This window comes from Mastigoproctus giganteus, chromosome 1, assembly GCF_048544385.1.
Source record: "Mastigoproctus giganteus isolate SK-2022 chromosome 1, ASM4854438v1, whole genome shotgun sequence".
Lineage (NCBI taxonomy): Eukaryota > Metazoa > Arthropoda > Arachnida > Uropygi > Thelyphonidae > Mastigoproctus > Mastigoproctus giganteus.
The window spans coordinates 70,563,103-70,580,782 of NC_143575.1; the positions used below are offsets into that span (position 1 = coordinate 70,563,103).

General features: G+C 36.9%; 1 protein-coding gene across 1 annotated transcript in view; it reads left to right on the plus strand.

Annotated features, from left to right (window-relative positions):
- The first annotated feature begins 292 nt into the window (after positions 1-292).
- LOC150090879 (cytochrome c oxidase associated subunit FA4L3-like) overlaps positions 293-17,680 on the plus strand; it is a 38,614-nt gene continuing 21,226 nt past the window's right edge. The window contains exons 1-2 of the mRNA XM_090380485.1: positions 293-405; positions 11,929-12,024. Of these exons, the coding sequence (XP_090236611.1) occupies positions 11,938-12,024 (87 nt within the window). The 5' untranslated portion in view covers positions 293-405; positions 11,929-11,937. The remainder of the gene's footprint in view (positions 406-11,928; positions 12,025-17,680) is intronic.

Consider the following 17,680-nt stretch of genomic DNA (forward strand, 5'->3'; position numbering starts at 1 on the left):
ATAAAGTGCTAGATTATAAACAGTTTGCCCGCTTTTAATTCCATAAAATTTGGTCATTTTAAATTAAACAATTTTTAAACCCATTTAAAGGGCGTGTTAATTTAAAGTAACGTAAATATTATTGGTAAATATCAATGTAAGATAATGTATTTTTCTCCACACGCTCTCACATATTCATGCTACCAACGTTGCATGACCTCGCATATAAATGCCAGACAATCGTTAAAACCAGACAGCATCGATAAGCATGCGCCTTGCTAGGTGTACACGTAATCTCCTTGCGCTGGCGCCCTCTAGCGTCTAGTCAACTTTAGTGGAAGGCAGTGTTCTGGTAGACGATTTGTAAAAGTTAATTTTGCTTTTTTTTACTTGCTTGGTAGCAAATTTAGGAGACACCATTTTCAGGTAGGTTGTTCTGTTAATGAAAGGTAGCCAGCACAAATGTGTAGATAGTATTGCACGCACAAATGCTGGGTAGCGGTTTCAGAAAGTAGCTGAGGGCCTGATGTACGTTGAGGCAGACGATGTAGGTGTACTTTATTGACTTCTGTACCATATTTAGCTCTGCGCATAGTGCTTCGCGTCGATGTGGTCGGTATTATATACAGAATATATATTTTTTTGTCTTCGTATTTCTCTCCTGGAAAGGTTACTTGAATTTTATTGTCTTCCTAAGTTAATGATCATGAGTTGCGTTAAAAGCGCAATGCAAACGAAAGTTAAAATTGCAGCTTTACGAAACACTAAATGTATACGTCACATGCAATGGCCAAGGACTTCGTAATAAGATAAGAACAGCTTCGGTCGGGTTGCGTAAAGAAGTGTGGAGCGGTGTTGCAATTCAAAATTTAAGTTCTGGTGTGTGGATTAAAGACTGACGCCATGTGCTGATTCATTAGTACAATCACGGTGTATTTATTTAAGCTTGTATAACACATATCAAGGGTGCGAAATCTCTCATAAAATAAATATTTATAATAAGACAAATAGCTAATTTTAGATATTTGTCTAAAATTAGTTTAATATAAGCGAATATTAAAAATATAACACTCGAGTACAATAAAATCAGCACAAGAAATCTTATTGTCAAATATACATTAGGCAAATTTTGATATTTCCTGAATAGCTATTAATTAAACTGCCATGTTAATTTAATTTAAAATTTACATTACATTTTTATAAAAATCTATGAACATTTAAGGTCTGTACAAAATAGAGAATATTAAGGTGATCCGCTGTTAGATTTCACTCTTATCAAAGTAAAAAAAAAAATCTGTAAATGGAGCTATTGTATACAAATTTTGTTTTGCAATCTATTCAGTAACTTAAATGAAAAGTTCATGGTTCTATAGCACACAGTTTCTCAACTTTCTACTTTAGGCGACCCCCACAACCACGTCGCCCTCCCCTACTGGACAAACTTTGTTGCCGTCCTCGTTTTAGACTAACTTATTTTAGTACAGTTACATTGTCACTCTTCTCGCTAGCATTCGAGACTGCTGTGGAGTTTCTACCCCCCCCCCCCTGCACAGATCATGTAAATTAATAAATAAATAGAACGTGTAGTTCTATTTATTTATTATGAATAATTATTTAAAATGTAATCATTAAGTAAGTTTAAATACTGCGCTAAACGATGTACAACGCGTAAATCATTTTTAACCATGCCTGTTTATAGTGAAACATAACATGCTTATCGATTTTCATCATAATGTTTTACTACCAGTTGCTGAATGTATTCAACTAAATTAATATTAATATTCATTGCCCTGGACTCCAGTGGTACCGGGACACCCCGGTATTGGCATCAAGAGAGCAATACGTATACGTGTTTCGCTTTTTTTAAATTTTGATGCGAGTCCTTAATTTTGAATAGTTAAGATGACCAGTGATTCTGATTTTTAGTTCATCTTTAATTTTGGAAGTGCCCTGTACATCTAATTCTTCAATAATCTCCAAAGAAAGAAATCTGGTAGCGACAGATCTGAATATCGGAATGACCGTAAAACTGAACGATTGGCTGAACTGAGCGATTATCTTCTCCCCAAACCGCTGTCTTAGAAATTACATAAAATTTTGGCAGTATGGCATGTTGACTGACCTTGTTGAAACCATTTGTTTTTAGGCATTACGTTCTTACCTTCCATTCCGGAATAAAAAAATTCTGGAACAAATCCAAGTATCGTTCAGCGGTCACTGTCACAGTTTTACATTGTTCTCTTAAAAGAAATAAGGTTCAATTATGCAACTTGCAGGAATAGCATACCACGCTGCCTCTCTGAGCCGATGAAAATTCCTTTAGGATTTTCCTCGGCTCAGAAGCTACTTGTTGACACACTCCAGCAATATCGAAATTGGTGCCCTGTCTTAAACAAACATGTAATGAAATTGTCATCTTATTCATATTTTTTATGAGTAAACGATAAAAATGGCTAAGCTCCTCAAAATCTGCATTTTCAAGTTTCTGAACAATCTGGATTTTGTTTGGCCGTAGGTGAAGACGTTCATGTACATCACACTTGTTCCAATAACAACACTTTCTGCTTAGAGGCGATGGGGGCAGCTTATTAGGACTTCGTGCTGCAGCTGCATTTTTTTAGTTCATCTCTAATTTTGGGAAGTGTCTTATACATCTAATCCTTCAATAATCCCCAAAGAAAGAAAATTTTCTAATGTCCATATATTTTCTAATGTCAGTGTTGAACATTTTTGGAGCAAGGATGAACAAATGTTTCTCGAAACTTTTAAACCAAAGGGAGAATGGCGTTACCACTTGGAACATCTTTGCATCGAAATTCCCATTATGAAAACACCCCTGAGTTGTAAGTACGTTACCGTATTTAAAGTTTCGTTCAACAATTTTTGGATAAATATGGTGGTGTACTTGAGTTGTAAGTATACTAACACATTTAAAGTAGCGTCCAACAATTTTTATTCATCATTCAAATCTTCAAGAGATCACCTATAAAACCAAAAAGGAAATTAGTCGAATTTAAGGAATGCTTAAACATATAAAGTACAGATGTACATGGCCCATGCTGTATATGCTTCCCTGTATCGAGTTCAGGGAAGCATATCATCAGTATAAGTAATGTAATTATCTTTGAGGGCTAAGATTGAACTGTATGCAAGTCGTTTGCATACAGTTCAAGCAGTAAAAACTCCAAGTAACATCTGTATTATTGTGGAGGAAATAAGAAAAGAATTGTTTTATAATAAGCACTGAGGCAGATAAGGCTATGAGGGGTCGGTATATTCAGAGTTAGATTAAGGTTTCCGCTTGTTACTTATGTTTATCTGATAAAGTGGTCAATTTGGTGTAGCCGCCATTGTTATCGATAAGAACGATATACACGTAGTGGTATCTATTATAGCATTGTGATTAATAAACAGATAATAATTGATATAAGAACGATATAAATGCAATTTAGTAGTCTTCTATGTAATTCCGTAGGAGCATAGTTGATTAATATGAGAAGTGTTTTTCAATACGCCCATAAAAACTATAAGTTTATAGGAATATAAACGCGATTTCATAACAAAATGGTATCACGTAGTACCTAAGGTAATTTAAAATAGCGTAATAAGTACTGCTGCCAAATAATCAGTGTAGTTCAGCGTTACTATACTCATATCTTAGTTTCACAGGGCATTCTTAAATTAGACTAGAATCATGCCTTACTATAGTGAGGCAAAAACACTCAAAGCAGCGGGAATGCTTTAGCTCGGGAGAGAACTGATAACTGCCGTTCTCCTATGAATCAGATTTTACAATGTGCTCTGCTTATTGCCTCTTTGCAAATACCTTTAGCTCAGCCAAAGGGGATGCCTTTGTGTGTATTAATTGTAAAGAGCATGAGCATTAATTGTAAAGAGCATGAGCATTAATTGTAAAGAGCATAAAACGGAAATTCAGCTTTTGATGGGATTATATAAGAGCTTGAAGAAGACGGTTGATACCCTCGAAGGAGCTGAACTGAGGGACCCATCACGCACTCAGATGCCCAGCTCAAAGCTAGAGCCCAAACTCGAGTAATAGATAACACGACGACGTCCTAAATAGCAACGATCTCTGGTCCCGCATGAGGTAGCTGTTCTCTGTGACTACTGTCAGGGAAACGTACTGTGTAATAAGGATAGATGGAATAGGACCAGAGTACATTTGCCAGTGGCTAGAGTTGATGACGTTGTAGAGCAGCTATCATCTTTTAAGGGCACAAAAGGTGATAATGTTGTACACATTGGTACTGATGATATTAAGAGTAAGTGTATTAAGGAGTTATTTAACAAGAACAGGGCAATGTCGAGAAAAGTCGCGAGTTAGGATTAAATTTGAACGTGTCTACAATTTTGCCCCGACACGATTGCGAGTACATGTTAGAGCCTTGTCAATTAATTCGGCCCTGGAGAGATTATGCAGAGTTCATAGGATAAAATTTTTCACGGTATGGACTGTACTTATTAACGCAGTATATAGAGGAAACCCTGGAGACCGCAATTAAAACAAACACACCTTGTACTTATTAACGGAAGAGACAGGGGTGGGATACACTTAAATAGAAGGGATGCAAGAATATTTGCTGATGCTATCGAGGTAGCGTTACGTGTGGTATATAGCCTGTGGAGATAAATAAACTCATAGATTAACAGCAATTACAAGCAGAGTTGAAAGTGATTCTTGCACTGTTTCACTGGGACATACATCCTGAAAAGCGAGATGTCAGCGATTACGAGGCCTGCTGAGGATCTTCATGGGACAACAAAATAAACCGGTTGTGTTAGGGTTAGTAAAAGCAAAAAGAGGTGCATCCTCTAATTGGGGGAAACATGTGTACATTAATGTTAGGAATGTAGCAAGCAAATTTGATGAATTTAGAGTACTGGTTGTCATCAAAATCGGATATCGGAGACATGGTATCACTCAAGCATAAGGTATGTAAAATTTGAACATGCGGAGTACAGTGCGTACAAAAAGGCAAAGAAGAGGATATGCTCTTAGGAAGCACACAGAATCTAAAGCAGTTATGGATTGTACGCTTGGGTGGCTAATGCAATGTTGAGTCGGTTTGGTGTGAAATAAGCACTGGAAAAACAGGCGCCTCCGTAGCCAGGTGGGAAGGAGCAGCAGTGCGTAGCACACGCTTCTTGATTAAACCGGGGTTCGAGCCCGTCACCACCAAATACGGAGGATGCGGAAAGGTCAGGGAATGACCACCGCATATCCCGGAGCAATATGGCCTTAGTTGCTAATGCTCCTTAAAAAAAAAAAAAAAACTGGAAAAACAAAGCCCATGTGCCTAAGTTTTAGGCCTAATGAGTATAACGAACAACTACACAGACAAATAGAATGGGCCAGCAAATCAGAATGGTGGATTTTTAACTTTCCGGATATCGACTGGAACTTGTGAGTGACCACTCGCACAGTAACAGCATTTTGTGGGTTGATTACTGTTTTTTATGCCAGCATGTTATGTTACAGGGGCAATGAGAGAAAGCAATAATCTTGATCCGAATATCAGCAGTGACTCTTTATGCATTAAGAATCTCCAGATAAAGGAATCACTAGGTGGAATTGATTATAATTTACTGGTGTGGGAATTTCTTAAAGATTATAACTACTATCGAGAATAAAGGGAAGGGATTTTGCTTTGTAAGGTTAATGCAGTGGTTGTAGACAATTTTTAAATTCCTCTCAGTGGGACCAAATGGTGATGTGACCAAATGAATACTAAATGGGAAGTATAAGTGGAAGTACTCGTAGAGGCTATTAGTCTTTTTTTATACCAATTGAGAGATATTGTTCCAGGTTAAGACCTAAAGGGGCGTCAAATGAACTGAGGAGACAAGTAGCGCAGAATAAAAATGTATGGGATGATTATAAATTAGCAGGAGCCATGGAATCCTACATTAAGTAAAAACTAACCTGCAATCAGGTCACTAATGTTAGGCAAGCTAAGACAGATTACAGAAGTCTTTGGCTAAAAATGCAAAGGAGAAAATATTTTTTTGCTTATGTTAACGTTAAAAGGAATGGGGATGAAATATATTTGCCCACTAAATATGAACGGCATTAACTATTGACGAACCTGTTCAGGTTACCGACAAGCTAAATAAATATTTTTCATCTATAGTCAACTGCAAAGAAGTTTTTTTAGGGAAGAGAATACTTAGAAGTACACCAAGTTATAACTGGGAGATAAATGATTTTATGATAACTGAGAAGAAAGTGGAAGAGAAATTGCTGAAGGTAAAAGTAAATAAGGCACCAGGAGCTGATGGAATCTATCCAATTATATTAAGAGAAGTAAGCCTTTGTCCAAAACTGTGAGAGCATCCTTGGATTTAAGAGGTCCATACAGACTGAAAATGTGCAATTGTCTTTCCTATTTACAGGGGAGGTCAAAGAGTGAAGTGAGTAATTACAGACCCATTAGCTTGACTTCTGTTCTTCCAGGGAAAAATGAAGTCAATGAAGTAATGCAAAAACATCCAGACAGAAATGCACGTATACTGTAGTCACAAGCATGGATTTGTTAAGGCGTGATCTTGTTGGACCAATCTGATTGTATCCTATTACGCAATATCAAAGGAACTGAATGCAAAAAAATACTTTTGACATCACATACTTATATTTCCGGAAAGCTAATAATAAAGCTTATAATACCACATAAAAGAATGCTGTACAAATTGGACCAGTGTGGCATTATGGGGAAGTTATCTCGAATTTGTACAACAGTAAACAGATGGTTGAGTTGGAAAAGACAGTGGTTATCAATGGGCCCGTTCTGCTTGGACTAATGTTATTAGTGGAGTCCTCAAGGTTCAGCGATAGGCCATTATTATTTTCAACATCTATTAATGATATTGATGAAGACATATTAGATTTGTTCTAAGTTTGCAGAGTGATTAATGATAGTAATCAGGGAATACTACTGCAAAAAGATGTAAGGAGATTAGGCAGATGGGCTAAGAAGTAAGATGTACAGTAATTTTGCAAAGATAAGGAGGTAATTATGGTCAGGCCATATTTCGAATATAGCATACAGGGCTGGAAGCCTCATTTTAGGAAGGATGTGGATTGGTTTGAACAGGTGCAGGTGAAGAGGAACGCAATTAGTGAAGGGAATAAAAGGTACTCTTACCAAGAAAGACATCAATTCTGCTAACTGCAGCGGCGGGAAACCAGGCACGCCACCTTCGAGATCTGATTGAGGTGTTGAAAGCTTCGAATGAATTAAGCTAAATGTTGATAGCATCCTTCCTTTTTCTGAAACAATACAGGAGTCATGAATTCAAATTGAAAAGGATGGTTGAAGGATATGCGCGAAATTATTAGTTCAGCCAGCGGGGTATTTGGGACAAATTTCCATCTGATGTTGAGGAACTGGATAGTTTGAATAATTAATAAGGAAAATAAAGTAAGGAAAAATTACACCAATTCTTAGAGGGGGGGGAAAGACAGATGATGTGGGAACCGTTGTTTTTTTGGCTGATTCTGTGTAAGATTGCTTTCTTGTATCATTTACCACTGCTAATAAGGTTTCCTTGCTTGTTCCAAACATGGTTGTCTTTTAGCATTCTAGGTCCTAGTTACTTTTCATTCCGAGACCTTTTACTACGTTATATCAAACATGTATTAAAATTAACTTGCATTAAATCTATTTTTTATAATAATCTAGTATTTTAGAAGAATTTAGTTTTTGAAAGAAATTCAAAAGCGTTTCTATAAATTGGTTTTGAAGTTATTTCTACAACACTTATTCCAGCACTAACTTACTCGTAAAACGCATCTGCTGACATTGTTTATGGTTTATGATTTTGCTAACAGAAAAGGCTAACGTAAAACAGGCTCATGCCATCATACTACCACCACCAAACAGCTTTGTTGATGCAATACAGCCCTTGTGGGTAGCCAGTTGGTATAATCGTGGTCCTCCCCATACCGGGTACAAAAAAAAAAAAAAAAAAAAAAAGATCCGAGTTCGAATCCCGTCAATGACGCAAGGAATTTTTATGGGCCTTTTCACAACGTAGCTGAGTTAGTCGATCTCAGGCAAGGGTAGCATGGTTTTTTTTCTACCAGAAATTCGTCCAGCAAATAGCAAATCGAACACAGAACACGCAATTTACAGACAAAATATATACGCCATAATATGGACTAAAAAACCCTACAACAACCAACCTGATGCAATACAATCTGGATGAAACTGTTCTTTGGACTATGGAGGTCATAATCATACTGTATAAGGCAATTTTAAAACCGCATTTGGAATACTGTGTTTAAGTATGGAGACCGCATCTGAAAAAAGACATTGAGCTTCTTGAAAGTGTCCAAAGACGGGCAACTCGCATGGTAAGATAAGCAAAAGGGCAACCATATGAGGAAAGACTCCGTATATGTGGGGCTACAGAGATTGGCAACCAGGTACCTCAGAGATGACCTGATTGAGGTTTATAAGGCTCTTGAGAGGGATTAGTAAAACGAATGAAGGCGGAATTTTCACTGTTATAGAGAATTCCAGAACTCTGGGGGGCGACAAATTCAAATTACGGGGGAAGAAGTTTAGACTAGATTGTATGAAGTTTTCTTTTGCTAGCGAGTCATTGATTGCTGGAACAGGTTGCCTTCACAGGTAGTTGGGGGAAAGAAAATACTGTAATTTGTGTTTTATTATTTTTTTTTCCCAGCCAGTACACTAAAAGCCCGTGGCTTCCTCACTATATTGCTATTACTATATATGCCACGCCAGCTGAGCCCGTATGGTAGCGTGATTCGGCGGTCCGTGCCACGTTCTACCGCTGCTGTAATATCCAGTGCTCCCGTTCTCTGCACCGAGACAGGCAATGACGTGCTTCTGGGAGACAACTGCGTCAAAGGAGCAGCTGCGCGACCGTGGTAAACCGTTCTACGAATTGTTTTCCTGTCTCTTGAGTCAGTTTATTCAGGGCCTTTCTAACTTCCTCTCACTATTCGCTTTAACTGTAGAAATACCATGGAGATAAACTTTTCTTTAAATACAACCTCTTTAAATACAACCTAATTTTTACTCCTCTGATGTTTGGACCAACTGAGCATGATCCACAAGAGTGCATTGTTTGGACTCTTGATTCCTTCACTTTTAATCTTTAGTAGTGACAAGCCTTCAGCGAAGGTGTACACTTTCTCTAGGAGCTCTAAGTGCCCCTTGACTTCTCTTCTTTTTTCGACTTCATTTTTAATTTAACCTTCCAAAAGCATCAAACCTTACTAAAGGAAGTAAAAGTCTCGATGATAAACAATTGTAAATTCACTTACGAGTGTTAGATATTTTCTTCTTAGACCTAAAACTTATAATTGTATTCTAGGTTACAAAATAAAATATTTCTCCTATTCGATGTTCATAAATTTTTAACAAAAACTTGTTTTAACAAATTCTGTTCTGGAACGTTTTGATCTTACGTTTTATACCAGCGTTGATGAACATTTTTTGCCCCGTGCGCCAAAAATAAGCTGAAACAAAAATATAAGAACATAATTTTCACGTGCCATAGAAAAAAAAAAAACGACTAACATTAGTAAGTAAGCTTTCTTGCTATTATAAACTGTTCTTGGCGCATTATAGCCTCAGTTGCTGATGCGCCAATAAAATACAAACAAACCAAAAAGCTATTATAAAAAAAAAAAGAAGATAATACTTGAAAATTTATAATGAGAACGTTTCCGTATACTTCTGCACATAATTATACTTAACAGTATTCACATCAGATGTGGATAATCAATCACAAAAACAAAATTTGCCTTCAAATAAAGTACTTTTTATAATATAAACTACGTATTTATAAGTTGGACACGTGCCATTCAAGGTCGCATTGTGAATTTCGTCACCCCTGTTTTATAGCTTAAGTAATTTAATTTATTTAAGAATAAATTTAATGAATTTGGAAAAACTGTCAAAGAAATAAAAATGGAGGGTTGAATTTTATCATGTGGCTATTCTGGGGGGGGACACCAGTTTAAGTATTATTATTTGTTTTTATTTATTCTCTTCCCCTCTCCCCCGGTTTTGTAATATCAATTTATTCTCAAGGATAAAATTAAACAGAAGACGTATTGCGCTAGGGGCAGCACCACAACATATAGGAAGAGGTTTACTGACTAAAGTCACGGTGGCCTTTGGGAATCGGAAAAGTGCAATAGAAATAGGTTATGAAAATAACAGACAGAAGCAGCATCTACCATGATGTGAACAACCTCTTATCCCGTATATTTTGGCAGTGAAAATCCAACAAACGTGGGCACGTAATACGTAAACTGGAAACTACCAGAATAGAAAGTGGAGACAGGGGGAGGGGAGCATTCAATGAAGTTCTAAAAGCTAGAACCCTTGTACGTTCACTTCAGTCGTTATAGTCCTTATGTGCCACAACTCATTCTACAAAAGTTTAAGCTCAGTTCCAGAAAGAAACATGCATATTCCAACCTTAAACCATTTTCTGTACATGGTATTAAAGCGAAAAATCAATTAGGTAATTTGTCGAAGAAGTTAGTCTTGCAAATAAAGATGGAATGTGTTTTAGGAAAAATGAGGTTGTGTGGATTTCAATTTAATGAAAATTTAAATCTACGTAATCTCACTTTTCTAGTTTAATTACTTTCCGTGAGTATGCTGTGCCCAACCTATACCTGTCTTCAAAATAGGTTGCATGGATAGTCTGCGAATATGATTAATAACAAGCGACCTCCCCATTTTACCTTCTAAAGTGCATACACACGAAAGAAACCATTTTTTTATGAATATCTAATGTTCGCTAGTATATTTCTAAAATATTCTCACAGAAAATTATCTACACCTTTAAGAATATGATATCGATGAGAAACCATTGTGAATTTCGCCAGTAATTCCTCTTGAGATTATCAGTTAAATGTGACTCCAAGTATCGCTAAAGAAAAAGGGCTTATAATTTCAAATTTTTAACGTTATACTATATAATAAAGTGAATATTTTTATAAATAGCGAATAACTTCAAGGAAAGAAGTCCCTATACTATTTCAGATAAAACTTAATTAATTTCGTGAACTTCGTTCCTGCAAGTGCAGTAGCTCTACAAACCCTTTAAGTAGCGTGTTGTTCGTTCGACCATCCTTGGGAAGTGTGTGTGTGATGTAATCGGAGGGGAACAGACGGAAAGGGGATGAAGTTGTCGAATGGGTCGATGTACACGTGCCAGTTTGCACAGTGACTCCAACACCCACGCGGAGCTGCACGGTGAAGAGCTGGAAAAATCGATGTCTAGGTCTCTCTCTCTCTCCTCTGACTCGCACATTATCTGAAACCAGACAGTTGGATCATGTTTGCCGCAAGCTCCCAAATTATCCTAAAACTTGCAGACACCGATATCTTGAGAGCATCTGTTTGTTTCCTCTGCTAAGTATTTAGAAAAGTCGTTCAGCTGAAGTGTCGGAATCTTAATTTTCAGCTTTACCAGACTTTTGGTGACAACGTATGCTGCGTATACACGATAATAACAACGTGAAGAGAATTTAAATATTATTGTCTCTGGTTGAAAAATATATATCTCTCTTCTCTCTCTCTCTCTCTCCGCTTTTATTTTCTTTTATTTTGCAATCACAGGGCGGTTGATCTTCTGCAGTTCATTTCAAATAAATGCTTTTAATTTACCTTGAAGTTTATTATAGTTCAGTGGTTTTCAAACTTGTGAAACCCAGATATCTTTAAAAAAAATTAATATGTATGTATGTATGTATGTATGTATACATAAATCAAATTTATTGATAATAAAAATTTTACTTAACGTTTTTGGAACTATAAGGTCCAGCACAACATCGGTTTAAATTGCTATTATAATTTACGTATTATATTCAAATTATTTAAGAATATGAAATGACGAATCGACATATGATTATTGCCTCTTTGTCTCTTGGTGCAGGACATCACGATGGCATCTAATCGACCTACTGGTGTAGATCCTGGAGAACTGAAAACCTTTGGATTTGGATGGAAAGCTATGAAGAAATTTCCTTCGGTGAGAAAAATGTCATTCAGGGGTGTGGAGAAGATGTAGCTTAATATGCTTTTATTTTCTGCATGCACACTTTTCAAAATATTTATATAATATAACTCTTTCTTCTTCTTCACTAGGATTAACTTTCCATATCATTTTCTTAAAGAAATGTGTTCGGAAATTAAAAAAAAAAAAAAATCATCAAATTAGGATTTAGAGATTATTCGTACTCAAGATTAAGTTCGAATTTTGATTGAAAATTGGGAAAGCAGGCTGCAGTTAATGCTGAAAATTACACATACAGTTACAAGTGGTGACTCTCTCTCCGAGTCTCGAACAATTTCATCATTTTGACTATTTGCCCACTAACACAACTCTTACTTTGAGCTCTACCCATGTAACGTTTATAAATTGAACGATCCTCGTTCAAAAAGTTCATATTTTGAGACTGGAAGATCCGCGATTTTTATGCATAGAAAGTCGCATTCATTCAAATGATTTTTAACATAGTCCTCAAAAAAAAAAAAAAACACTTCCTTCAGCGTGGTAAGAAACTTGGATTTTACTTTTTTTGTTTTAGTCTCACAAAAGGTCATACGACTTGAGCCAAATTTCACCTATGACACCACGATGACGAATATTTTATTTATTTATTATTTTATTTTATTCAAAAAAAAAAAAAAACCCTCCAAACATGGCTTTGGTAATCACAATCAAATTTGTTGTTATTCAATCGATATATCAACACTTTTATTGAAAGTCTATTTAAAAGAAAGGTACAACAGAAAAATCATGAAATTCGGCCACAATCTTAAAAATCTCTAAGATGTTTGCAGGTGTATCGTTTCCTTTAATCTGTTTTTACTTCCAGCAAGATTTCAGTTTTATGCAACGAGGTGCTGCACCAATTTGAAACAGATGGCCTCTCCAGAGGACATTTGTTCAAAAAGATGATACTGCTATGACAGCCTGTTCCAGGAATAATTGCTCTCTCATTAGCTAGCAGGCGGTCTCTGGTGACAACACGCAAAGAAAACAGTAGTAAAGTTGTTCAATGTGAGCTGCCATGCGGCATACGAAATCAGAGTTTTCAAAATTGTAATATAACAAAGTCTCTGTTTTGTCTGAGTGTTGTCACTAAAGACCACCTGCTGTATGATGAGGAATGAGAAACAGACTGTCATAGCAGTCTCACCTTTTAAACAGATGTCCCATTAACCTTTGGGTGACGCCATATATGTATAAAAGTATTGCAATATCGGGACAACTGGTTTGCAAAGGCAAGTTTGTTCTGCAATGAAAATTTAAGACCATTGCATTATCAATGCAATTTAAATCCTCCTGGCTACAAAAACACATGAAAGAAGACAAGATAATCCTGCAAACATATTATAATTTCTCTGGGCACATAACTAAAGGTATATGCCCAGAGAAATACAGCTTTATAATATAGCTTTAGCTATATTATAAAGCTATATTTGAAACTTTGTAACTTAGAGCGAACTGCTCTTGCAAACTACAGCTCTACGACGGTTGCAGAGGTTGCACGAGGTTGCACTATAAAACAGGCGGGAGGGAGAATGATACAAATTGGTTAATCTCCTCCATAACCAGCGAATACTGACGAGCACAACAGATTTAATTCCACCTCGTTATAAGCTGGAGGATAAAAAAAAAACAGTTACTTTTTTTGTCCTCCTAATTGAAAGTACTTTTTCTCTAAAGCACATTCATTGCTATTCTATCCAATCCAATAGTGTACCAGGCATGCATTTCAAATTGACTTCACAGCACATGACAGCATTTACTGTGACTTGGTTATTATTGTCATTTCTTTACATATGAGCAAACTGAACTATTATATACATGTTACTACTCGCTACCGTATAGTCAATATAACCGTTTATAGATGTTATCATGTTCAGGTGTTAGTACTTAATATTCATTGATATGTGCTTCTCCAAAACTGTTCAGCCACTAAGAGTGTCTCTCTCTCTCTCTCTCTCTCTCTCTCTCTCTCTATAATCCGAAAAATTTTAAAACTCTGCAACAGATTTAAAAGAGTTTACTATATGTGTGAGCAGACATGAGTTGTTGTTGTTATTTGGTTTTTAGGAGCATTAGCAACTAAGGCCATATTGCTCCGGGATATGCGGTGGTCATTCTCTGACCTTTCCGCATTTTCCATATTTGGTGGTGACGGGCTCGAACCCCGGTCTAATCAAGAAGCGCGTGCTACGCACTGCTGCTCCTTCTCACCTGGCTACGGAGACGCCGACATGAGTTGTATGTTCACTTCTAATTTGGATAAATTCCATTAAGTATACATTATTTAAAAAAAAAAAAAAAAAAAAAGCAAATTGGCGTCCTTTTCAAGCAGAATTTCCATTCTCTTTAATGCCAAGCAAAATAAAAATCGAACACATCAGAAGAAAGCAGTTGTCTGTCATAGAGTTAGTAACTTAGGTAGGAAATAATTTCCTCAGGATTCATTGACGATAAAGTAGATAGGAAAGAATAAAATATTTTTCTGATACGAAAGAAACTACCAATATATCTTCTGAACCAATGAAAAGACATCGTGGTATGTTAAGGAACTACATAAATAAATGCCGTTTTGTTAACTTTGTTACTGAATTAAATACAAAGCAGAATGTTCAATCTATATAAGATTTAAAATTCTTGCAAAACAGTTCGTTTTAAACTTAGCATTTAGTATTAAGGTGACTACATGGAGTCCAGAAAGCTGATTCCTTATAGAAGTTATAATTGTTTGTATATTTTGCAAGTGCTCATTTTAAAATCTTACCTCTTAAATACTGTATACGAAAATATTATTTTAACTTATATTTTGCAATGAGTCAACTTTGTGGGTACAAGAAAACATAGTATACAAAATCATTTACCACTTTTTCAGAGGAAAATCCCATTCCTCGAATTTTGCAATAATCGAGAAAACCAGACTTACTAGATGGTTGATACTTGACTTTGTTTTTATGTGGTTCCTCATGTAGTGCTGACCCAGGAATATTTTAAGTTAGTACAACTTGAAAAATAGTAAAGCCCACACCATAATCAAACAATCCATGGTGGGGGGGGGGACATGTGGACTTGTTTTTGTAAGGGGCAGCTCCTAGAATGTCAGTTCAACTCCACCTCATATCTCTGTAAAGAACAGTGCCACTGTAAAAGGGCCAGATATGTGACTAATATATGTTTGTGTGGATAGTGTGATTGTTCTGTTGTGTACTGGTCACTTGGCTACCCAGCAACATCGATCACCTGGAGAGGATTCTAGGTACTCGTCCACACCATGGTAAGGTAGGTTAGTCCTAGTAAGGCACGTGCTGCCTGAAGGATGACTCTGGGGGACCCATTCCGGAGGGTAAAAAAAAAACCGTGGTGCAGGTTATGAAAAAAAAAAAGTAATAATAATAATATATAGAAGAAGACAAATAAGAAAAAACTAGCGGTGTTGGTAAAAAAGGAAAAAAAAAAAAAATAAAAAAACAGTGGATGTTTAAGAGTTTCTCTAGTGCCACAGTTCTCGGCATTCCCATCTCTGTTTTTGTTTCGCCTTCACTCAGAGACTTTGGCCGCAAAGTTCTGCAGTGCGCTAAGGTTGCCAGGTGACTGGAGGTGCTGGTACACGATTCTCTGCAATGATGGGGGTGCTGTTCCTAAGTGTCTGTGGAAAATCCTCATACAGGATGCAATCAAAGAGTAGGTGTTTCCAATTATCATTTGCTCCGCAGGAGCACAGCTCGATTTATTGGGTGAAGATTTGGTATAGCTTCTCGTTCAGAAACCTGTGACGAGGAAAGAGGTTTCTAGACACAGTGAGAGCCATGGTTTGACTGACTTAGACGCTAGAGAGGTTACATCTGAAAGGAAGTATCTTGTAACGGCTCTTTTGCGGGAGGTATCCTATCGGTCTGCCAAATATTTGTCAGTTCGTTGTAACAACGGGCCTTCTCCGTTTTTGGGTCTGTGTTTAGTTCATCTCCGACTCGTTTCACTTTTAAGAAACAGGACTCTGTAGAAATGGCCAGAAATGAACTGCCTGTTTGGCTACCCGGAATCAGCAGGTCGGAAACCCGCCACTACTACAACGGGAAGGTAGACCAGGGGCTACCAGCCAGCAGCAGCAGAAGAGGGGGACGCCAAGAGTTCAAACAAAGTTCGAGCCAAAGACTCTTGCCAAAAATTGTTAAAAAAAAAAAAAAAAATCTTACAAACTATACAAAAATTAAATACTATACACAAGATTAACCTCAACATATTGAGGTAAACAAATGATACTTTGAGGTTTCATAATAAACAGAGCAAGTAATCTCGTTAAATTTTAAAAAGTAACATAAATATCAGAAATTAAAGGTTATATCAAAGATTAAGGATAATAATAATAATCCTCCCCCCCCCCCTCAAAAAAAAAAAATCATAGGCCAGTACCTTTCAACCGACAAAACTTTACACAAGCATTTTAGCTTAGGTTAAATGTGACATCCAGTAAGTCCGGCAGTCATCAGTAGCAAAGTCAGTCAATGACCAATAACAAAGTAACAGTCAGTTAACAGCCAGCAGAGCAATTTCAGGAGCACAGGAATTTTAATCGTTAAATTGAGTTGTAGGACGCTTGTAGAGTTGCAAAAAAACCCACAGCACAAGTCCAAAACTATAGATCTTGTTGAGAAAATGGAAGTCATTGTAGTGAAGGTGAAGTCTTGAACTGAATTTGAAACATTCGCAGGCGCAGTCATTGTAGAAAGAATTGGAAGCCTTTTATTGAAGGCTGCCTTAGCAAAATCCTGAAGGATGCGGTAACTGGTGGCATTTGATACAAAATTAGGTTCCAATTCTGATGAAAAGTTGGGAATTGCATTCTACAGAGTTACTCGAAATTCATTGTATGAGGGACAAGAGTACAACACGTGCTGCCAATCTTCCACACCGCCACAATGACAGAGTTCAGTAAGAGACAAGCGAAATTTAAACAGTTTCTTATTTAATTATCCATGTCCTGATAAAAATAGGAGGTAAACAAGTCAAGACTAAACCAGACTGCAGATTTTTTAACCATAAGTATCAACTTCAGGAAAAAACTTACGTGTTACACTGCCCGGTGTTCTGCTATTCCACCTACTCTGCCACAAATTGATCAACTCTTGCCAAATAAATTCTTTGTCGTTCAGCTTTAACATCGACTTGAGCGTTAATAGAAATTCCAAGAATTTGACGTTTCAAGCGATAACATAAGCCTCTGAAAATTACATAGAGATCGAGTGGTAACGTCCCAGCTAAAACCTGCAAAGCAATGTTGAAACTGCTCGACAAATCTTCAAAATGCAAAGTAACATTGTACGCTGGATTGACATCAATTCTGATTGAAATGGTACAGTCCGCACCCTATGGAACCAAGCACCAGCAGCATGGGCAACCATAGGGAGAAACAGAGTTATAGTAAATTCTTAAGCGGGGAAAGGACTTTTTTATACGCCCCATAGAGCCCTTGGTTTTAATCACAACCCTTCCGCACAGGGCAGAAAAGGCGTAAGTTTGAATCCCGCCAATGACGCTTAGAATTTCTGTGGACTTTCTTCACAATGCGGCTGAGTTAGTCGGTTGCATGGTTTTCCTCCAAGAAACTGAAATTTTTCGTCCAGCAAACCAACCGAGG